The sequence below is a fragment of the Saccostrea cucullata genome, unplaced genomic scaffold (genome assembly GCF_032062105.1).
Source record: "Saccostrea cucullata isolate Sc308-1 unplaced genomic scaffold, CSIRO_AGI_Scuc_v1 ctg510, whole genome shotgun sequence".
In the NCBI taxonomy this organism is placed as follows: domain Eukaryota; kingdom Metazoa; phylum Mollusca; class Bivalvia; order Ostreida; family Ostreidae; genus Saccostrea; species Saccostrea cuccullata.
In genome coordinates, this window is record NW_026928379.1 from 81,195 (window position 1) to 106,097 (window position 24,903).

The following is a 24,903-nucleotide window of genomic DNA, read 5'->3' on the forward strand; positions in this document are numbered from 1 at the left end:
TTCTGGTTCGGGACCGTGTAAATTTAAAAATACCCTATTACGTAACGTTTTACTATGCCTTAAAATATTTCAAACCCCACCCACCCCCCAAAAAAGTAGAAAAGCTAGGAATTTTTTGAGTTTGTTTGCATCCGACAATTAATGTAAAAACAACAGCAATAAAATCATACGGAAAACAAATGACTAGTTGATATAAGAGGACGTAAAAACTTATATGTGCATGATGAACTGCAAACAGCCGAAGAATTAATTTTTGATTCAAAAATTGTACTCATTGAGCTACCACACCCCCTCCCCATAATTTTGTCGCTATTTAGATAGAAAATATATCGCTAGATATATGATTGTGCCCCCTCAAAAAAAACAACGACAGATGACCTTTTTATGCTTGATTAATTAATTGTCAGGGAATTTTGGTGGTTGATAGTGCCTCCTCAACTGAAAATGTATGGGTCTGCACCCCCCTACCTACCAACTGAAATTGCTTCCTACGAGCCTGGCTTCAGAGATACCTAAAGCTGAGAGGAACAATTATATTTTCAAAATGTCGAGACCCAACACCTAAATTTCCTCCAATGAGCAGAGACAACTTTACAAATAATGATGTTGGGATTCATTTTCTGGATTTCTCCATTCCAATATCCACAGTAGACTAAATACCAGTATTCCGATTTATTAAATACTGGAAGTTGTCCTTTCATTTTATATGGGTCTACTTCAACTGTCCATCGTCTCTATAGAAATGACTAAGACAGCTCATTCTCCTCTAGCTGCTTTCATAGTGCTCTTTCTCCCTTTTGCGTGAAGACAGTGATGGCATATATTCCATATAGGCAAAAGGCTGCAGTCTGCATATCATTTTCTCAATATGTAATTTAAATCATATGTTTACTACCTAGTATATGTTGAAAAAAAAGGGGGGGGGGGTATCATAATACTCTGTTTATAATTTATTTAGCTTGATGTTGAATTGAAAAAGTTTTGTTAGCAATATGCATTTTATATTATACGAGCTTGATCTTGATCATGACAAGAAATAAAAATTTATTATTGGAAATAATTTTTTAGGGAATAGGAAAACTGCAAACGGGGTATTGTTGGAAATAATGATTTAGTAGGGAAGTTTAAATTGCAAAGGGATAAATAAATAAATTTCTAAATCTTAATTTTGTTTGGTAATCATGGCGATTTTTATTTGGCTATCGTCGATGTCTTCACATTGGCTTACATGCACATATACCACCGGGAGACATTCTCGAATCCACATGCTCTGACTTCTTACTGATTTTGACTGCTGATTTTGTTTATGTGTATTTTAACCACCTTTATTGTACGCTTTTGGTAGATATCTTCTGTAGTTTTTTTTTACTGTAACTGGTGTGCAAAAAACCGCATACGAAAAATTATAATTTGGACAGGATCCCTGCATCTCATACTTCTTGAAACAGTGATTCGTTATTGGAAACCTAAATACCCCCAACTTTAAAGCGAATACTATTAATTTCTGATTTAGAAATTGTATGACGCTTTCAGTGCTTTTAGACACATAATTTTATTAAACATCTGCACCAAATTTGTTTACCTAGATTGTACGATTCACATTGGAGCGGTACCGAAAAGTGAAAGTAGTCTGCTTGCATGTACGCTTCTGGTCAGCGTCACAAAAAAGCTTGTTCATGTTTATTTAGAAATTAGGACATTAAACGAGTTGAATTTAATAATTTCATGATATATGATAAAAGCAAGAATAATTCAGCATGACAGGGTAGGTTAAGCTAAGTATTGGACTTTGATAAGAAAAATACAGAATCTTCATTTGAAAGTGATTCGTTAACGGGTGCGATTCGTTATTGGCAACCTCACTGTATATTTAGAGCACTATGGAACGCAGATTGCTTCAAAATCTGCACAACGTACGATAACGATTTTATATACGAGCTTGATGAAAAATATACACCAGTAAAATATAAAAATGCACGCATCGGTACCATAGGGGCTTGTCTTCCGGATTGATAAATGTAAAATAATTTTTAAAAAATTTGTACCTACATTAAATACACTCTAAAAATTGCTTTAATAAAGATTCTGACATGATCAGGCGAGAAAAATAATGTTTTTAAAAAAGTACTACACCTATATCCATAAACTCTCAAAGGGACGCAAGCTGACATCTTGGAAAAAATACCCCCTCCCACTTCAGCACCTATTTCTGGACTCAAAGGCATTTATTTATTTAGTTGCCACAGTTCTCTTCCCTACAATGATGATTTTCCTAAATGTTGATGCGGTTGTCATTCTTGGACACGCGTTTAATCAACAGAAAACGGTTACAATTTCTTTGACTTGGAGCTCATCTCGCTGAATCGACCTCAAAAGAACGGAAGTTGACTTTTGTATACGGAAAACTCAGAGGGTAATCGAAAGCAAATGGTAACACCAAAGGACTCCCAGCTTCGCGGAACAAATGTTAACCGACAAGAAAAGGACAGTAAACACTGGTAAATACCGGGTAAAGTTTGGTTCCACAGGCTAAATTGTCAAGAATCATTTAATATATAAGTGATTTGTTACATAATTTACAGGACACTTGCTCTAAAAGCACGCTTTGGGCTATACCACGATTATTGCCCTTGCGTCGTTACCATGCAACCTTGTCAACTTCCGTTCTTTTGAGGTCGATTCAGCGAGATGAGCTCCAAGTCGAGGAAATTGTAACCGTTTTCTGTTGATTAAACGCATGTCCAAGAATGACAACCGCATCAACATTTAGGAAAATCATCACTGTAGGGAAGAGAAATGTGGCGACTAAATAAATAAATGCCTTAGAGTCCAGATATAGGTGCTGAAGTGGGAGGGGGTATTTTTTCCAAGATGTCAGCTTGCGTCCCTTTGAGAGTTTATGGATATAGGTGTAGTACTTTTTTAAAAACATAATTTTTCTCGCCTGATCATGTCAGAATCTTTATTAAAGCAATTTTTAGAGTGTATTTAATGTAGGTACAAATTTTTTAAAAATTATTTTACATTTATCAATCCGGAAGACAAGCCCCTATGATCGGTACATGTAAAAAATTGAAAGATGGTTAATTGTGGCCATATTTGGACTATATATATTGATCTTCTTTAGAAGAAGAGCTCCATATAATAAAGATAAATTATTGCAGCAACACATTTTTGTCACCAGTAACAAGCTTTTTGGGTTAGTAAAACATCACCTCTGGCTGCAACAACTTCTGGTGACATTCTGGCAATACTTCCAGGGAAAAAAAATTCTGGGTCGGATCGACCATACGTCATAAAACTGAGAATTCTCAAAAAACAAAATCTCAACTCAACTCTTGAGAATTGTTAAACTTCTGAGAAAGATGAGAGCTTATGGGGTATGTACATGGGTTTAACATTTCCTTATTGGACGTGAGTAATTTGTACAAGTAAAAGGACATAAATCGAATTGGCACAAAGTTAGAAGTAGCATTCCACAAGGATCTGTGCTCAGGACAGTACTGTTCGTGATTTTTATCAATGACTTGCCTGAATGTGTTGAGATGAACGGACGGACAGCCGCTGAGTAAATCTATGGTCCTTCTGGTTTCACCGATTTATTTGATCTAAAGTAACTGATTTTTTAGTGGGTGAGAAAAATGAGATTTAAAATTTTCATTTTCATTAATTTTTCATTCAATTTGAACTCGTAAGTTTACTTACCTAGTCATTGGTCAATTGCAAAATTTTGTTTAAAAACGCATTCTGATTGCGCACATAAGTACTCTAAAGTTGACATCAAAAAGATGCTTGAGTTTCTGATCGACATTATCTATGTACTTTTTGGAGACCAGGTCTTCAAACAATCTATTGGAATTCCCATAGATACCATTAGAAGACCTATTTTTGTATTCATATGAAGCAGAATTTGTGCAAAATCGTATGCGTTAAAAGAAGAAAACAATTGCTGTGGCCTTCAACTTGACACTTACATGTAGATACATGTATATCGACGACGTAATTTTGTCAATTAACAATGGTAATTTCCATTCCAGTGTCGATAAGATATATCCTGGTGAGCTTGAGATAAAAGATATCACATGTACAGAGTCTGACACATCTCTTTCATACTTGGATATTTTACTTAAAAAAATATTAATGGTAATCTAACAACCGAGATCTATGATAAACGTAATGACTTTGAATTTAATATCATCAACTCCCCTTACATACGCAGCAATATACCTTCATCACCTGCATGCGGAATTTATATAAGACTATAACAAACAAGACTATCAGCAGTCTCGTTTAGAGTCATCACTACGTAAGATATATGGCCGATACAATGACCTTTTCAGCAAATATACAGTTTATTATTGAGTCAAAAAATGGTTGAATGACGTTTTTCATACTAATTGTTGGTGCATTATTTAAACACCGGATTGACGAAGAATTTTTCCGTTATTACCCGATCATGACAAGGAGCACACGGCGGGTGTAACCGGTCGGCAGGTAATGAAGTAACTGAATATATATATATATATATATATATATATATATATATATATATATATATATATATATATATATATATATATTATATATATATATATGTATGTATGTATATATATATATATATAAAATGAAACTAGGTTTCCGAAAAGGTCAGCCCAGTAAGAATGAAAAATTAAGCTTTAGTCATATCGGTATCAAGGCAATTTCGTCAGTGCTAATTATATCTTATTTAACATGATTACAATTTCATTGGATATTAGCATTATAATCTTTAAATCTCCTTAGAGAAGAAGCGAGGCAGTTTGTCAAAAAGATGGACAGTCCCTAATATTTTTTTTTATTAAAAAAAGTTGAATGTCTTTCCATTACTAGGGTTAAGCGTGCGCGAGAAAATCAAACTTCGAGAATGCGTTCACATACGAGGGTCATTAAAAAAATACGTAGACGATGTTCCTTATCGATCGTCATATTATTATTACAAGATTATAGGTAAACACATTTTCGTAATTAAGAACATTTATTTTGTCGGCTTGTGAAGTTTCATTCCATTTGATTAAAAAGAACTCAATGACATGTTAGTCAATTTTTAAAGCAGCATTGTTCATGTTGTTGCTACCACTATTGAAATAACGACCACTATTGATATAATTATATCAATAGTGGTTGAGAGTGTATTTCAATAGCAAACATAGTTAGTAACCACTATTGAAATACGACCACTATTGAAATAATTATATCAATAGTGGTTGAGAGTGTATTTCAATAACAAACACAGGTAATACGACCACTATTGAAATAATTATTTCAATAGTGGGTGAGAGTGCATTTCAATAACAAACATAGGTAATAGCTACTATTGAAATACTACCACTGTTGAAATAATTATTTCAATAGTGGGTGAAAGTGCATTTCAATAACAAACATAGGTAATAACCACTATTGAAATACGACTACTAATGAAATAATTATTTCAATAGTGGATGAGAGTGTATTTCAATAACAAACATAGATAGTTACCACTATTGAAATACGACTACAATTGAAATACCATATAAGTGGAACTTATAGCAAAATGCAAATTTGAAGCCATTACAAATTAAATACAGTTTATTTTTTGGTGATATTTAATTTAAGCGATTTCGGAACCCTTGCTAATAATGCCAAAATTACATACTCGCTAAAAATTGTGCTTATACGGTAATCATTTTAATAGTGGATGAGATTCATTTCAATAACAAACAAAGGTTGCAACCACTTTTGAAATAATGTTCAATTTTGAAATTAAATTTCAATATGGATTAAATTATTGATTTTAATAGTGCATTAAACAATAAATCCAATATATATTGAAATAATTACTTCAAAATTTACTGACGCGGTGAATCTTTTCTTTCAATATTGTTAGTATTTCGAAAGTGGTTGAAACCTATGGTTACCATATTGAAATGCACTCTCACCCACTATTGAAATAATCATTTCAATAGTGGTCGTATTTCAATAGTGGTTATTACCTATGTTTGTTATTGAAATGCACTCTCAACCACTATTGATATAATTATTTCAATAGTGGTCGTATTTCAATAGCGGTTATTACTTATGTTTGTTATTGAAATACACTCTCAACCACTATTGATATAATTATTTCAATAGTGGTCGTATTTCAATAGTGGTTACTAACTATATTTGCTATTGAAATGCACTCTCAACCACTATTGATATAATTATTTCAATAGTGGTCGTTATTTCAATAGTGGTTACTAACTATGTTTGCTATTGAAATGCACTCTCAACCACTATTGATATAATTATTTTAATAGTGGTCGTTATTTCAATAGTGGTTGCAACACAGCATGTTTTGTTACCACGGAGCACGGTTAACCAACATTGTAACGTCAAAAACAATGCCGAGAATTTTCTCAGAATTATTCGGCTTTTTTTTTTTATTTATAAGCGGTTTTCCATTCATAAAAAGGCATCCATAACACTTAACGCCTAGTTTGCCAACAATTGTGAAAATAGTCAATGTTTTCAAGTTATTTACCCCCTAACTCTATCAGCTCCGCAACAGTGAAGCGCACATTATTTAAGGAATGTTTTAAAGTTTTGTGTGAGTTATTGGTGTGTGAATCACACAGACTTGTCACGTAGGCATATTTCATGAAGCGCTATTTACTATTTAGTGGTTTTGGAATTTTGAGTCCAAAACCACTAAAATTAGTGCAATCTTTGGAAATCTTCGAATTTATCATTACTTCTGGACATCAAGCAGTCAAACTTTTGAGTATGATTGTAACTGGCATTGAGTCGTCTAACACAATTGATAAATTCATGGCCCAAGGGTCAGGGGTTCTAGTGCTAGGATGGGGCAAAATAGATAATTTACCGGTAGTGAAATTGCATTATTTCTTTGAAATTCTTCTTTTCTGCTCCTGGGCGCTGAATATGCCTGCTTCTGCCAAACTTTGTTAATTTCGTGGCCCTAGGGTCAGGAGTTCTAGTGCTAGGGCGGGGCTATATAGAATATATAGTAAAAATGAATTATTTCTTTGAAAATCATCTTCTCAGCTCCTGGACATTATACAACTAACCAAGTACATAATTTAGCTGAGAAAAGCTACCTCTTCAAAAATTTTGAATTTCATAGCCCCAGGGTCAGAAGTTCTGATGTTAGGGTGGGGCTCTATTGATTATATTGTGAATACAAAAATTCTTTAAAATTCTTCTACTCTGCTCCTGGACAATAAATAAACTAACCAAATACAAGTAAAGTAACCAAGTATTTGTGTTTAATAAGACTGCCTCGTCCAAAATTGTGAATTTTATCGCCCCGGGATCAGAGGTTCTTGTGCTAGGGCGTGGCTACATGTATATAGATTATATAGTGAAAATGAATTATTTCTTCTCCACTGCTCCTGGGTATTAAACAAATGGACCAAGTACATAGTTACATGTATGATGACCAAGCGTGCCTCTTCCAAAATTTTGAATTTCATGGCCTCGGGGTCAGGTGTTCTGGTGATACGGTGGGGCGCTATTGATTATTTAGTGAAAATGCATAAATTCTTTAAAATCTTCTTTTCTGTGCCTGGGTATTAAACCATTAAACTACATGTATGTACATACTTATGATGAGGATGGATGCCTGTTTGAGATTTGTTATTTGAAGGGCCCCTGGGTGAGGTCTTCTTGTGTTTGGGCAGGGCTTTAATGTTAATATATTTAAATGCATGGATTCTTTGAAAATCCTTTCCTTTGTTCCTTCGTATTATGCCAATGATCTAAGTATTGATTAATGATGAAGAAAGCTGCCTCTTCTTTAAAAATAGTAAATTTCCGGGCCCCTGTGTCAGGGATACTTGGAGGGGAGTGGTAGATAGTCTGAAAATAAATTAAATTTTATGCTTTGAAATATGCACCTTTGATATTAATCGACAATTTATGATGAAATAAAATTTATGATAAGAATTTAAGATGAAATAAAATTGATGACAAAATTTCCAAACTTTTGAAATATGTGGCGGTTATGGTGCCTGCGGGTTGGGATGCACAACTCGCTATAAAGTGGAAATGCATACTCTAACTCTGGGCATTCAGGACAGATGATACACACAAATTTTTTCCTTGAAATAGATTTAATATCATGTCGTAAGTTTAGAAAAGTGGACGGTTCTTAGAATTTTTTCTCCTAAGAACTGGACAATGAAATAGACATTGAAAATATTAGTAATATTTCATTAAAAAAAACAAATATAGACAAATCACATTCAGTAAAGGTTTACAGGTGAAAACAAATTTCAGAATATGTTACCATGGTGCTAAAAGTGTAATATAAACTTAAGAAAAATATACCAATCCAGGTGAATTTTATTAGGAAAAGCGAAATGGTAAAAATCAGACTATGTGATATTGCTAATGCTTTGTCATTTTGTTTTTCCTCACAAAATTAACCTGGCTTGGTATATTTATCTAAAGTTTATATTGAACTTTTAGCTCCAAGGTAACATATTCTGACATTTGTTTTCATCTGTAAACCTTTACTGAATGTGATTTGCAAGTATTTGTTTTTTTTATTGAAATATTACTAATATTTTCCAAGTCTATTTCATTTTCCAGTTCTTAGGAGAAAAAATTCTAAGAACCATCCACTTTTCTAAACTTGTGACATGATATTAAAACTTTTTCAAAGAAAAAATTTTTTTGTATCATCTGTCCTTAAGTTACCAAAGTAAGCATGCTAGTATGTGTATAGTTATAATAAGCAATGATGCCTCTTTCAAAATTGTAATTTTCATGGCCTCGGCTTTAAAACACGATACAAATTCAATTGTTGGAAAGTTGTTAAATGATACTCAGGTTACCTAGCCCGTGCGCCTTTTGTTTATAAATATGAATATATCACATTTTTTACTTAAATTAGTTGAATTTGTTGTTTGAATATGTGTATATACCAAACTTGGATATAATTTGATCTTAAATAAAAAAAAAAGTTACAACAAAATTCTACGAACTCTCGCACAACCTGTCGTTAGGTTGAATCTGGACGGACAAAAGATCCATTTTGAACAATTGATACATTTTGCCAAGCTAGATTGTGTCCAAGATCTATCATGGAGCTGTCATTAAAAGTTTGGTCTCTAACCAGATACAACTGTTGGATACATAATTAAAGGGTTTTCAATTTAATTGCAATTAATTTAGTGTATTAGTTGGTTTTTGGAGACCATGTCTTTCAGCAATCTATTGGAATTCCCATGGAACTAATTGTGTCCTGTTTTTATCAGAGCAATTTTTGAATTTATATGAAGCACAATTTTGTGCCTTAAAAGAGGAAAACACATGCTGTAGCTGTCAACTTGACATTTATAGATATGACCGACGTTTTTCAAATAATAATACGATTTACACCGAACTTGAAATAAAAGATACCACTGTGTCTGACACATCTGTTTCATATCTGGATATTTCAATAGAAAAGACATTAAATGCTATTCTAACAACTAAGTTAACGTTTGTGATAAACTTGAGCTTTAACTTTGACTTTAACTTTTCAATCATCAACTTTCCTTACTTATGCAACAATATACAAAGGTCCTTGCACTCGAAAATACATTCTATCGTTTAGTTCAAATACTGATCGAAAGCATTAGCTATTTCAAATATAAAATTACAATACATGACAAACGTACAATGGTAAGTAATACTTGTCGATAGGGATGCTTTCTCCTTCATTGCTCCTGATCCTATTTCTAATTTTCAGGGATCCCAGCTGCTTACTCAAATTCAAAAATTGTATTCACTGCTTATTTGGACTTTTGAGCATAGTAGTACTTATTGTATATTCATTTTTCACATATTATCAACGAATTAAAAAATGTTAATTAATTATGTTATTGAAAACCTAGACATGTTTAAAAATAATAAAAATCTTAATCAAACATATATAGGAAAACCTAGACATGTTTAAAAAATACTTTTAATGAAGCCCTTAAGCTTCTTAATATATATACATGTATAACTATTACCAAGATCGTCTAAAATATATAAATGTACAAGATTTAAAATTAATATATTCTGCAACAATATTTCTCATAGACTGTAAAGGCGTTCGATAAAAGAAATGAATCTATATAGAATAGTTATTGCATATAGGTACTGTGGTTTCATCAATATTCGTTGAGCACCAATTTTCGTTGATTTCGTTGTTGAGCAGATCCACGAATTCAAATGTTCATTGATATACGAAATATGACATTCATTTGTATAGACAAAGCTTTTGTCCATGAAATTACGTATCCTCGAAAACGTCTGTTTTCCAACATCCACGAAAATATATGCCAACGAAAATTGATGAAACCACAATATGTTACACAGGCACCTGACGTGACCTATTCTTCTTTTAATAAAAAAAAATATACCCTTACATTGTAATGGTATATTTTTTTTATTAAAAGAAAAATAAGTAACGTCAGGTGCATGTGGTATATTAATATAATTATAATCCGACGTCATATAATTATTGAAATGAATTCAAAAACTTTATCATGCCTAATAATGTAGGGCAATTTACAACAACTGAGGACTTTATTTAATAAATAGTAGAGAGAGAGATTCTCTCTTCAGTTAAATACCTGCAAATGTATTTCATGCTTACTTATCAAAAAGATTGGCTAAAGAGCTAAGTACGTTAGTACTAGAAACAAATTCATTCCTTTTTGAGTATTGAAAATAAAACACCAGAATATCAATAAGGATGTGCACTTTATCAAATGAATATACATGTATGGCATTTCTGAAATATACCAGGTATATATTTCATTTTCATTGATCAAAGATTGGAATAGTTATCTTTGGTCTGACCTCTGTTAATTTAAGACCATTACGTTACGTTATTGAACGATTTTGTAAAAATATGGTTGTATATTATTGAATCCGATATTTCTCAGAAGAGTCCAATGATATTCGCGACTTTCATTTTCGATAGCAATCGATTTAAGTACTCGTTATTTTGTATGCTCACATAGTTGAATTTGTTGGATAAGAAACTATTCCACGTACAGCTTATTCACAGTTTTTTAATGATCATGTATATTTGATATTAACATGACTGTTTAACTGAGCGTTTAAAGACCATGGTCTGCGGTCATGTTCTTGTGTTGTAATATCTATTTACCAGGAAGATCTTGATATATTTTGACCAAAATTTATCCAGGTAGGAACTTTTTTTTACTAGTGCCTTTAACCATAAACCATACGTAGACCTAAAGCGAAACATTATAAGATAAGCATTTTCATATCATTTAAGCATTAAAAAAAATCTTTCAATATGTTAAGATTTTACCCCCCAAATACCCCCAAATCATGCACATTTCAACTAAACACCGTTACAGTACATGATAAATATTTATCTGCCTACTTAATCTCATAAAATTGCAGGATTCGTCATAAAAATGCTTAGTTGATAATAGGCTGGTTGCATTCTCAGTATGGTTATAGGATATTATATACGTACGTTTTACGAGTTGTCATAAAATATTTACTCACTTTGATTAAAAAAAGATATATTTTATTCGAATTTTTGGAGAAATGTCAATGAGAAAAAAGTCTGAACTCGTAACAACGAAAGGTGAAGTGCAGTTCCACCTTGAAGTAGCCACTTTCATTTTCGTTCTAGTTTCTGTGAGATAGTAAATTGCTCAATATACTCATATCTTTTTAATTATTTTAGCTGAATGAATAAATTCAATAGTTTAGTTGTAAGATAGTCTACTGTATCATCTTTTTTTTTTTATAAAAGGCATTTAAACTGCTATTCGGTTTAATTATTGATGCATTGCATAAATTATTTATAAGTATAGAAAGCGGAAAAACCCAACAGACAGAAATATCAGTTTTCGGTTTTCCCGATAGTTCATAGTTCTATTTTATCTTCTAAATGTGATGTAGGTAAGTTTTGTTTGTTTTATATTGAAAAGTTAATGAACGCATACAAATTTTGATATTTTTCAAGAATTCATATGAAAAATAATTGTTAGTTATATATCATTCTTATGAACGCTTGCGGATCTTACCTTTCAATTGCACTTTAATTGAAAAGTGTTTAGTTAATTAGAAAGGAATGTATATTTTTTTTAAAAATATAGTCAAAAACTTGTTAGTTGTAAAACTTCGCATTGAAAAATGTTTAAATTCTAAAGACTGTTTTTTATGATTTAGGAAGTTGAGATGAACTTAATGTTCAACGCCTTTAGCAATAGTTCTCTTTGTTACTGAATTAAATTAAGTAAAGTTTTATTTATTTGTCCGGAGGAAACCATTCAAGTATATTAAATAAATTATCACTTGGACAAATGGGAATGACATAAAACTCCTTTTTCTTACTTTTTAAAGAAAAATCAAATTTAACTAAAATAAATGAAGACACCACTAACTCAGCCAAGAAGTTAGGACAATATAGAACAGAGAAAGTGATTTATAAAATTAATTTAAAAAATAATTTGATGTTGATTAAGATACATAATTATGAACCCGACTTTTTTTTCCTTCAACGTGATACAGAACAAAAATGCTTTTTCATTTCAACAGGTAACACTTATCTCAAAATCAAATTCATTTCCCTGTTTGAATGAACATAGTGAAATAAACAGGAATATACGTGTATGTAGCTGAATATAGTTCTTTTTAAAAGCTAATAAATAAATAGGAATATACTCAATTCTGTTGGAAAGCTCAATAATTAATATGTTTGATGCGGAAAAAAATCATGATTGTTAAAAGTAATGTACCAGTTTAAGCAAAAACTTCCCCAACGAAGTGTTGTTAATATCAGTAGATACAATTTTAGATTGTAGATAGAAGTAATAAAACAGGGGATTCCCTTCTTTACAGATTCGACAGAGAGATATGGCTGACAATCGTCAGATCTGTACAACACATGATTATATCTACAGAACCAAAGACCGAATAGGCACGGGGGCATTCTCCCATGTTTACAAGGGGGTCAATAAGGTAAAATATCTCTCTCTCCCTTTCTCTCTCTCTCTCTCTCTCTCTCTCTCTCTCTCTTTCTATCTCTGTGATCATTTTCAATAACATAAATCTGAAACATCAGAAATGTAAAAGATAATAGATGTACAGATCTAGAGTAGTTTTACAAGAGAAATATTGGTGGGGAGGACATATTTTCAAAATTATTATTTTTCGATATTCATACTATAAAAAATCGACTCAATAAGCAATGTAGCGATACCCAAAGTTCAAACCTGACCGACTCGTATGCAATCAGGTATTGGCTCCGGGGCCCTAAAACCTAGACAACGCAACTTTTGTTTTCAGTCTCACTTTGCCACGTACCATATATTCCTTTTTGTGAAAGTGAAACTGAGATCAAAACTGGGCACGTCTTCGTTTTATGGTCCCGAAACCTCTAGTTAATTACTAATTTAAAATAAATCACTTATTCAACTTTCCATTACTTATTACAGACTACAGGTGAAATATATGCGTTCAAAGTTCCCAGAAGCGGAAATACGGCAGTGGAACAGGAGAGAGAGACACTTGCACTAACCACACTAGAACATGTCAATATAGTCAGATTATATGATATACAAACTGAGGTATATACCTTTATTTATACAATAGTTAAAATAATTTATTCATACAATGATTAAAACAATATAGCAGGAAATGACGTTATACATTTCGTAACGGTGTTATTATTATATATCTTATGTACCCATTTTCTCGTGTATTAAAACCTCTTTTGAATATAAAAAGAGGCTTTTGTACCAGCAATTTCGCAATGTAGACTGATTGTCTGCAGGTCATTTCTAAAACTAGTATTACACTATTTTCATACCACCGTTGCAGCGTGTTCTAGTAACACACTGTGCCAATGCCCTTTGTGGTGATGGATATAATATTCTTATGTTGTAACTTGATTTGCTTTAAGCATTTTGTTAATTCATATTGTTAATAGATAGCGGTGGGATAGTTTGTGTAAAAGATTTATGTTTTGTTTTTGAGACTAGTGGTAAAACGATCTTTGTAATAAGGTTTTAAAAAAATGTTATATTATATTCTTAAAGTGACAATTGTATACTAAGCAGTATACGTTTAATTCTTTTTGAAAATTGATAAGGCAGACTGTTCTAGAATAAATTTTATATTGAAATGATCTTTTTTTTAAGGTTTTAGAAATTCAGAATGACTTTGTTCATTTTTTTTTATGTTCCTGTTGTTTGATTAACAGTAAAGTACATGTACTGATTTGCGATACATTTTACATACATGTATATAATCTTGCTGTAAGCTAATAGTGCTAGGATGGTTTTTGTTAAATATTTTTCTCTTAAAGTATGCGTTGTAAGAAGTAGGTTAGTTTACACAATACGTTTATTGAAAATAGTTGTAAGATTGTTATCTAAAAATAAGTTAACTTAGCTGAAAACTGAAAGAGTTAGAATTGATTTTTGCAAAACAATCAATCTTATAATCTAATAGAAGAAGAATGCTTTACGTAGTTAAGTATAGATCACATACATGTGTACATTTTTGTTGATATTGGTAGAATGATATTGTAAAAGGTTTAATGCATTTAAAGGTTGATAGTAGAAGAACTGTTTTTGTAATGGAATATTGTCCACGAGGTTCGGTACTCAGTCTGCTGGAGGAACCAGAGAATCACAATGGACTTCACGATAACGACGTCATCACATTAATCAGTAATTTAGGTAGGTGACTTATACATAACGATAATGATGTCATTACATTAATCGGTAAGTTAGGTAGGTAACATTAACATAACGTTAATGATGTCATCACATTAATCAATAATTTAGGTAGGTAACATTAACATAGCGATAATGATGTCATTACATTAATCAGTTATTTAGTTAGGTAACTTATACATATTATAATAATGTCATTACATTAATCAGTAATTTAGGTAGGTAACATTAACATAACGATAATGACGTCATTACATTAATGAGTAATTTAGGTAAGTAACTTAAACTCACCGATAAGATGATATAATTACTTTAATCGGTTATATAATGTAGGTTCAGGTAACGTGTATTTGAAGATAATAATATTATTTCATCTACTTTGTAATTTAGTAGATACTGACGTCGGTAATTAAGGTAGGTAACATTAATATAAAGATACTGATGACATTTCATTCATCAGTAATTTAGGTAGGTAAAGTTTACATCTTGATCATGGCATCATTACATTTATCTGTAATTTAGGCAAGTAATATTTACAACACGATATTGACGTCGTTACAGCCATAGGTGATTTAGATATGTAACATTTACATCAACTTAAGCAAGTAATAAATATCATTACAGTCAGAGGAACTTTATTTAAGTAACATTAGTGTCCCGTCAATAGCATGTTTTAAGTAGGTACTACATATCGCCATGTGATTTTTTTCCATCTGAAAATACATAAATTATGATCTAACGTTTCCTGTTTTGTTATCTTATCAATAAATTAATGTACAGAAGCAATAGTATAAACTTAGATACATATATTACTAGGATATTGACAATAATTAGAATCATTTTGATTAAAGTTAATTACAATGATTAAAGTTGATAACAATCTTTTAAACTCTGATTTTACTCAGTCAAGGTGGTATGCTAACATTTATCCATAGACGCATACCATTGTGTTATATTCATGGCTTGTAATATTGAAATCAAAGTTCAACAATAAGCTGTATTTGAAATACAATTATACTACATTGTAATTTGAAAAAAAAAATCACATTGGACTGTTAATAACACGTTTCTTGTTCAATGAAAACGAGGATGTTCGAATTGTTTGTGTATCACCTAAAGTATATTAATCAAACACGTTCTTTGCATTTGTGACAATTCAAACACTTGCTTCCTCTTTCAGCATCTGCGTTAAAATACCTGACAACTATGGGTTTTGTTCATCGAGATATCAAACCCGGAAATATACTTGTCTCCGACACGGAACTAGGAAGGTAAAAAGTTCAAGGAAACCGTTATCAATCACTTTGGTAAATATGTGAAATAAAAATAGTTATTTGTGTCCCGTGATGTGCTATTTTTAGTTAGTAATCTAGACGAGGAGGCGGCTACTCTATTTGAAACAAGGGGAAACTGATCTTGTCATAATAGGAGGGAAATTCTTTTTTTAACAGAACAAGATTTTTTTTACTTTGTTATAGCTATATATAATGATACCTAAAACAGTAGCACTTGACTATTTTTTTTTAAATATGATCATTAAAAATAGTCATTTTAAGATTTTTAAGAAAACAAAATACAAATGTATCAGACACTGATGATTGCATTCTGTAATATTTACAGGAAGATTTTTAAATTGAGTGATTTTGGATCGTCTAAGTACATACAAGAAACGAATGAGTACGAGTCTCTAACAGGAACAGAAGAATACTTAGTAAGAATTCCCTAATTCATACACTTAAATATGGGATAAAAAATTATCTATAGGGAAAAGAAAACGCCCATTTTACACAAAGAATTTGGAAAACCCAATACTAATACTAATACATGTAATATAATCTTAAGAAACATTGGTTCCTTGAATAGATTTGATTTACATTATTTATTATTAATAAATCATTTAACTTTGAAATACTGAGTATAATGCTTAGCTTAGTGATAAATTATACTTTTAACCCTTGAGAGTAAAATGTTTGTTAATTATTAAACGTCTTGATGTAATATATATTTTATATTGAAGTGCATTAAACAATACGTATTGTCTTTTTTGTGAATAGCATCCTATTATTTACGAGCGGGCGTTTATTGATCGAGGGTTACGGGGGCGTTTTACCTCATCAACTGACCTCTGGAGTCTTGGTGCCACCTTAGCTCACGTGATTCTGGGAGAGGTCCCTTTCAAACCTTTCGAGGGATCTCGAAAGAACCGAAACGAAATGTAAGTTTTTCATTATATATTGAATGGCATAAGACCCTCGTGAGAAAAACAAATCTTTACAATGGACTGCCTTCACGATTCTAAACAGAGGACTCACGTGGTAAAAAACAATCTATGGGAGATCCTTCCTCCTTCAAGGCACCTGATTCACCTCTGAAACTTCCTTGTTCATGTTCTATTTAAAGTTTTGTTTTGTTTACAATATTCTGAGATCGATAACAGTTCGTTATCTTTGTAATTTTCTATAATTAAAATTTAACACAAACAATATATGATTCTACGTGTAAATATTCTTGAGATATACATGATATAGTTAGTAAATAGAGTAATAATTTGATCACCGTCAATTTATGATTTTTTTTTCTTCTTAACAAATATTTTTATAAAATTATATGATTACTTAATAATATGCAAATTTTAAATGTTTTTATTTTATTTACTGTACTTTACAGTGCATTTACATGAATACAACATACAATAAATTGCATTAAATTTAACTTGTACTTTCATTTTGTTTTTTGGCACTTGCTTATATTTATTCTTACATTGGCTTTAAAAATAACTACTAAATGTTATGTAACTAAGAACACCAAGGTCTCTTTACTTCCTGATATCACAAGTAAGAGAGAAATTTGAGATAAGTGTATACAGATTAAAACCTTTCAATGGTAAAACCACTTGAAAGTTTAAATGACTTTTAAAGAATATAAACATCATCAAATGAATGGAATGGAGAACCGTGGTACAATTTAATGAAAAGCAAATCTAAGAGCTTTGTCTTTATATAAATTCTGGCATGCGTGCGCTTGTAATTCAAAATTTTATTTTCTTTCATGTAACAAAAATAAATATTTAATTTTGATCTAGGTTTATAATGATCTCCAGAAAACCAAATAAAGCGATATTTGGAAGACAGGGTACACCGAATGGGCGGATCCAATATTATGACGTAATTCCTCGTCACTGTAATATTTCTAGGTGAGTCAAAAATAAGTAAGAAGTGACCCAGCCCTTTAAATACTGTTTCCCTACTTTATAATTCTTATATTTAATTTGCATAATTAAAACTGCGCACCCATAACTTACACACTCAACGTTTTGGCTGTTTTAAACCAAATTTAATCTTCAGAATATTGTTTGTGCTTTTCAATAAAAATGTTTAGAAAAATGTAATCCTGCCGTTAGAAGAAAAAACAAATATCTGAAATGTCTTTGTCTTTACTATTATACTTTTATGAAACATTTCGTCTACGTCCACTAAAACAAAACATATATGTTTAGATGAGATATGGAGCTAAATCCTCCCGTGAACCTTAATTGGTCAAATTTATAAAGCTACACCGAAGAAATATTAATTTTGTTCATACTGACCGTGGTTCCTCCGAAGAAGATATCATGTTTGACCCAACCTATTTTTACCGTCCAATCTATACAAAATGAAAGGTGTCACTCTGTTTATTTATCCATGTAATTTTATTTATTACACACTTAGTAATAAACACAGTTTTTTTGCATATACGATATGGCTGACGTCACAATAGCCGTATCAGCCCTGCAGGGCTGATACGGCCATTGTGACGTCAATATCACACCCATAGTAACTTAAACCATAAAAACAGTACTTGTGATCATACACAATTTTTGGTGGGTTCATATTCTCTTAATTTTAACTTTTTGAAAATAAGGTTAATCTTAATTTACAAATACATGTAATAGATTATTTTCAAATTACGGATCGAGTGCACTGAAATAGAAGTAGAAACAAACCAAATCATATGAGACAATAGACCATGTACATGTATGTAAGAAGTCCATGCATAATTATTTACTTATTTTTTTTCTCAACTTAATGCATGCTGTATTTTATTACTAACTATGTAATAAACATATTAATACATACCCTTTTCCACATCACATCCTGTATCAGCCCTCGACCAATATCGGCCCTCTGGCTGATATTGGCGTCTCGGGCTGATACAGGATGTGATATGGAAAAGGGTATGTATTATTCTCTATATACATGTAGCAGTTACCTTTTCAAGTAATATTTTTTTTCAGTGGATTGAGGAAGCACGTGATCTCCATCATCCGGGGTCTTTTGAGAGCAGATTCATCACAGTGGACACTTGATACGTATTGTCATGAAGCTGGTCACTTGAGCAACCTGAAACTCCATGTGGTTTTAGAAGCGCAAACTTTAACATGTCACCATATTTATACAGAATCCTCTCGCACGTGTGTAATAAATATTGATTTGTAAATATTCATTTGTAAAAAGTTAATTTCATGAGTTTCAAACACATATGCAGCTTTATCTTAAAAGACATGCTATGTTTTTTAATTGAATTTCAACGTTGTTTTTTTTTTCTAATTTGAAGTACAAAAGGACATTTTATCAAGCTCCATGTTTTTAGTAAATAATTATCAAGTAGCAGTATAAATTTTGTGTTTTTCAGCATAAACGGACTTCTGCAGTCTTTATCAGAAGAAATGGGCTTAGTCACAACAGAAATAAAATCTTGTATTTATTACCATGGTCGTTTATTAAGTGATATTGTTACAAACTCTAATGACTTGGTGTCTGTTTTACCGAAATCTTCAAAAGAAAGACCATTTGTTTTAATGTCCTCCATATTCAAGTCTTCTGATTGGTCCAATGCAGACTCTGTGATATGTAAGTCAGATTCATATTTACAAAGGTTTAATGACTTTAAGGGACATTTAATATAAAATTTTGAAAATTTAAACTTAACATTTCAACATGCAGACAAAGCAAAATATAAAACATAAATATTTTAAACATAAGATATTTTTCTTGTGCCAAAAAATGTGTTCATATTGAAAAACAAAACCGTTTGAAAAAAAGTTCAAAAGTTTATGCTGTCTATAAACTGTATTCAAAAATTAATAACTAAAGCAAAATATAAAAATTAAAAATTTTTTACAAAAGATATTTTTTTTATAAATAAACATATCTTCATATTGAAAAACAAAATCATTCAAAAAGTTCAAAAGTTTATGCTCTCTATAAACTGTATTCAAAAAATATTCTATAACATGTACAAGTATCGAGATATCCAAAAAAGAGTTCGTACCTTTTTTTTTAAAGTTTTTGGCCTCAGACTTGTTGTAATGATTTTGTACTACAGCTTCTGTACATCCCTGTCCGGACTCTGCCAGTGCTACTGAGGAGAGGAAGAAGGTCAGAGGTCAACTGACCACAGCCTGGACATTCATGTCAGTGACGGAACAATTCTGTTCAATAATAAATGCCCTTCGTCAGACCGTGCAATACAAAATGTAAGTACATGTATATAGTTATCGATTAATTTTTTGTCTTGAAATTTTCCTCATTTTTTTCTTTTTAGATTATGTCAATAAATTACTCAAATTATACATACTAGCTTTAATCATTAATTTTTGTTGCTATTTTGTAGCGATTCCATGGTTAAAATATGTTCAACGTTCGACATAAAACTTGAAGCCTGTGATGAACTGTTTTCTACAGACGCAGATCGTTTGAGTTTGTGTCAGACACTCCCCTTAGATCCGTCCATGTCTGATTATGTAGAGAAAAGAAGACAAGCCGCTCTTCAAAGGAAAATTCACGTATGTTTACATGATAAAAAGAATGGCAATGGATTTCTAACGCTGAGGAAAAATGTCCAATATGAAACAACAACTTCTTTATGATCAAGATCTTTTTATGCTTTATGTTTTATTCGATGTATATTTTATATAAAGATAGGAAAACTTCGGCAGGAAATCAAATCATTGTACACCAACCTAACGTCCACGATCAAATCACTCCAGGATGATACATATTGGAATACAAATGAATCTAGAATCAATGACATGTAAGTTATATTCTTATGATTTTCTAAATTACGTTTTGGAGGTTGATTTTTTCAGAAGTCAATATAGCTTACAGTTTAAGAAAATGAGAGATTATATACATTTAATTTAACAGAAAAGAAAAAGCACTTCATTACTTTCATAAAATGGACAAACTTTGGAGACAGGTGCGTGACAGGAAGTTAGGAAATGTGAGCATGGAAGAAAATCAACTTAGAATGGCAGAGCGGTAAGCAGAAAGAGATAATTCAAAGCATACTTAATATCATAACGATGCCAAAATGATTCAAGATTTCATTGAAGTCTTGTCTTTATGCTAGCAAACTGTTTATGAATCATTTCACTCCTAACAGAACAGAAACTCTTAGCTGGGGATTGGGAAAGGCGGTATTTGCTATGAAAGAAAATCAGAATTGTTATTTAACGACATGTACAGATGATACAAACTTTTGTCATAAAAATTGAAAATAACAAATTGAGTCATGTTTTATCTAGTAAAATGATTACGTTTCACCACGTAGTTTTTTTAATTCTTAATTTAAAGTTTCTCAACAATGGCATTTTAAGTTAAGAAATATTTGTAAAGACTAATAAAGATGGTTGCAGAAAGGTAGAATTTTGAACATCAGAGAAGGTTTACAATTTCTTGATATTTTAGAAATTTATGATTTGCGTCATTTGGAACAAAAATAAACCAAGAAATATATACCAGTCCTGACATCCATTTTTTTGTTTGTATCATCTGTCCTTAAAACCTCTTCCATTCTATGGTTCTTAATTATAATTGCTTTATTTTCAGACATCACCTACAGGCTGTTTCTAGATGTATTACGTTAGAATGGAACTCTGCATTAAACCCTTTAAAGGATGATATTGTTCAACATATACGAGCCTGGATTAGGTACAGATCTGATTTATCGTAGCTGGTCTCTTTAAGAGCATTTTAGTAACTGTGCGAAATAAAATATAAACTCGAATTTCTATGTACACGATAGTTTTGATGCCCATTTGCTTTATTATTATAGGAACTACTTCAGCTGCCAGGAAAAACTTGGAAATCTAGAGAAATACTTCACAAGTATAACCAATATACGAAATAAATTTACTGAAGATATAGTATTTGTGAGTAGCTCTATTCATTTTGGATGGCTTTTTGAAAGTTAAAGAAGGATACTCCAAAGAATGCTACATCCTCGTATGTATTTTGTTCTCATATGTTATTATTATTGTATTTTAGGTATCTACATATTCACTGAAGCCAAAGCATCTTCTAACATCAGGGTACGTTATAAAAATACTCTTTAAATATATTTATTTAAAGTTTAACTTTAAAAAATTGTGTCGATTTAAATTTATAAAAGTGTTTTCTTCAAAATAGTCAGTATTATGTCTGATTAAGAGGAATTATTCCCTTAAATAAATTATGATTTTCAACATAATATTCGAGTTGATTTCGATGATTTAACGACGTTGGACCCTGATACCGGTATTTGAAGTCTTAAACTTTTTTTGCCAAGTACATGTATATTTTCAGTTTCTACATACATAGCCTAATTACAATTCAAATCAAAATATAGGGGTCAATATGCTTCTTTTGGCGCTAAAGTATATTTAATATGGCCTTTTTGCACTGAAATTTGTGTCTTAATTAAAAATTACATCTTCGACGTTTTCCCTCCAATATTTTTATCCAATTAAAGCAAGAAACAAAATGAACTCTAAGTCTTTTTGTAAGGCTCAGTTTCAAATTGCTTCGCATAATCAATTATTTGACCTTTTCTGGCATTGAAAATTTAATAAGCAAGAAAATTATTTTAAAGTCTTAAATTTTTCTGAATTTGAGAAAATAGGCCAAAGATATCTTAAATATTTAGAAAATAACATCAAAAGTTGGGGTATATGATGTAAATTTTCAGATATTACTAAAAAGTATCAATTTTACGTTAAAATTGGCGCAATTTTTCCCGGATTTTGAGAATATATTAACTATATTTGTCACACTTCGTTGAAAGAATTCATAAGAAATAATTTAATAGATATTTCAGAACCAGCATAACACATTTCACTGCAAAAAACAGCTTTGTGTGCAACCAGCATGGAAAAATATGAATCTAAAATTAACAGTACTGTTATAGTTCAAAAGGGAAAAACTGATCATTTTCTTCTAAAAAAAAAACCTTTCGCCACAAAATATAGTCCCTAGCTTAATTCTTCTTGAATGGAATTTAATCGCGGGTTTTTCATTGAATATAGTTCAATTTGCATTGTAGAATTCTGATATAATGTTAGAACTTAAAAATGATACAGAATTTTATGAATAAAGGACAGGACAAAAAGCCACTCAAAGGCTCAGGATAGAACGTCCTTAATAATGTTTTTGATAACTCATTTAATCTAGATTTATTTTTGGACGGCTAAAGATAGAAACAACTCTTTTAAATTGTAGTTTATTCTGTTATAGGAATGGGCTGACGGCAGGTATTCTGAGTGAACATAGATCTAACACAGAAAGGTAAATGTAGATTTCTGATGATCGATCTTGAAATGAAAACTGAACATGTAGCTATATTTGTAAAGTAAGCCTAGTAACAAATTGTACATGTAATTAGTTATCATACTTAAGAATGCACATAAGTCAGACTTATTAAGGATAAACTTAATATATAGACATAAAAAAGCAAACATGGAATCAATCTATTATTGTTATAAAGCTGAGACTTAGTACCAAATGCTTAATATGAATTGAAAAAGTAAAATCATGCCAGATAATAAGATCATAACCAGTACAGAAACGATGAAAAAAATAATCAGTATTTTTTTCACTTTATTAATAACTTAAAAAGCAACAGGATATTTATACGCTTTTCATGCAAAGTAATATATGAGAGGATAAAAAATATAGTTATACAATAAAGAGTTGTGTTATATAATATGGATATATTGATGAATGTGCATCTGCTAGGTTTTTCCTGTCAATCATGAGTTCAAAGAAGTAAAATATTTTTTGTTTCCTGTTCCTTCAATCAAGGTTGATGAACTTGATATCAGACATAAAGATGCTGGCAATGACAGAAGAGGACGTCCCTGAACTTAAAGGAGATGACGACGTCTATCTTTTTGGTTGACTCAGAACTAGACACGTGTTATTCACGTGATTCAAATCGAACATTTCCTCCGCCCCGGGTATGGAAAACCAGAAAAATCACGTATAGATCATTGGTAGGGCTCACTGACAAATAACAAGACAAGAAAAGGTCATATAAAGGTGGATAACTGTGGTTGTGTTATTCAGGGAAAATCATAACACCGTCGCTCTTTAATTACACTTTACAATTAGGAATAGATTTGGTAGACAAACTTGTTTGAAAAATCTACTCATAATAAATCAATTTCTTAACAAAAATTTAAACTGTGATAACTTGTCAGATTTTTTTTATTTAATAGATGTATACATATTTATGTAAACTGTTATACGGAAATTTCAAATTATGTGTTAATTAAGGTCTTAAATGTTACAAATAAGCTATTTTTTAATATACTGCATATATACTATTCAATTCAATCTTATAGGAGTAAATATATTGTTTCTGTTGGTATACATTTCCGGACCTTGGAATAAATTGTGCTTATATCTCTTATTAGAATCTTATAGAATATTTGTTGGGCTTTCAGTTTCCGACATAAAGTGTTAAATGTAACAAATTTATAGCATAATTCAACTCTATTGCAAACATAACATAGTCATATCCTTGCAAAACTTCTTTATGCTGATAAAGTTTTTTGGAGCAAAATGGACACATATTTTACTCAAATACATTTCTAGCTTCATGTAAGAGGCCCTTAGAACAGCGTGTTATAAATGCATGAACTAGGTGATACCCTGATCGTCTCGCCCCGTCTGTAGTAGGATGATAGATAATTGTAAAGGTAAATAGAAAAAAAAGCTTACTTGGAGAGGTTCTAACTCCACCTTCTCTACTTAATCAAGGATACATTGTCAGAAGTATGGTATCTTCATCTTTGTTATTATTTTTTATTTATTATTTTATTGTTATTTTTCTTTTCTTCATACTTTTTAGTTGCAATAAAATTAAAATCTGTTGGGCATAC

General features: G+C 31.1%; 1 protein-coding gene across 1 annotated transcript in view; it reads left to right on the forward strand.

The window, feature by feature from the left end:
* LOC134277405 (uncharacterized) overlaps nucleotides 1-24,184 on the forward strand; it is a 36,483-nt gene extending 12,299 nt beyond the window's left edge. The window contains exons 11-28 of the mRNA XM_062759739.1: nucleotides 12,864-13,002; nucleotides 13,479-13,610; nucleotides 14,597-14,726; nucleotides 15,904-15,994; nucleotides 16,344-16,434; nucleotides 16,778-16,938; nucleotides 17,806-17,916; nucleotides 18,997-19,173; nucleotides 19,395-19,612; nucleotides 20,088-20,238; nucleotides 20,376-20,547; nucleotides 20,683-20,795; nucleotides 20,909-21,022; nucleotides 21,593-21,694; nucleotides 21,819-21,915; nucleotides 22,031-22,074; nucleotides 23,255-23,305; nucleotides 23,822-24,184. Of these exons, the coding sequence (XP_062615723.1) occupies nucleotides 12,864-13,002; nucleotides 13,479-13,610; nucleotides 14,597-14,726; nucleotides 15,904-15,994; nucleotides 16,344-16,434; nucleotides 16,778-16,938; nucleotides 17,806-17,916; nucleotides 18,997-19,173; nucleotides 19,395-19,612; nucleotides 20,088-20,238; nucleotides 20,376-20,547; nucleotides 20,683-20,795; nucleotides 20,909-21,022; nucleotides 21,593-21,694; nucleotides 21,819-21,915; nucleotides 22,031-22,074; nucleotides 23,255-23,305; nucleotides 23,822-23,918 (2,191 nt within the window). The 3' untranslated portion in view covers nucleotides 23,919-24,184. The remainder of the gene's footprint in view (nucleotides 1-12,863; nucleotides 13,003-13,478; nucleotides 13,611-14,596; nucleotides 14,727-15,903; nucleotides 15,995-16,343; nucleotides 16,435-16,777; nucleotides 16,939-17,805; nucleotides 17,917-18,996; nucleotides 19,174-19,394; nucleotides 19,613-20,087; nucleotides 20,239-20,375; nucleotides 20,548-20,682; nucleotides 20,796-20,908; nucleotides 21,023-21,592; nucleotides 21,695-21,818; nucleotides 21,916-22,030; nucleotides 22,075-23,254; nucleotides 23,306-23,821) is intronic.
* The last annotated feature ends 719 nt before the right edge of the window (nucleotides 24,185-24,903 follow it).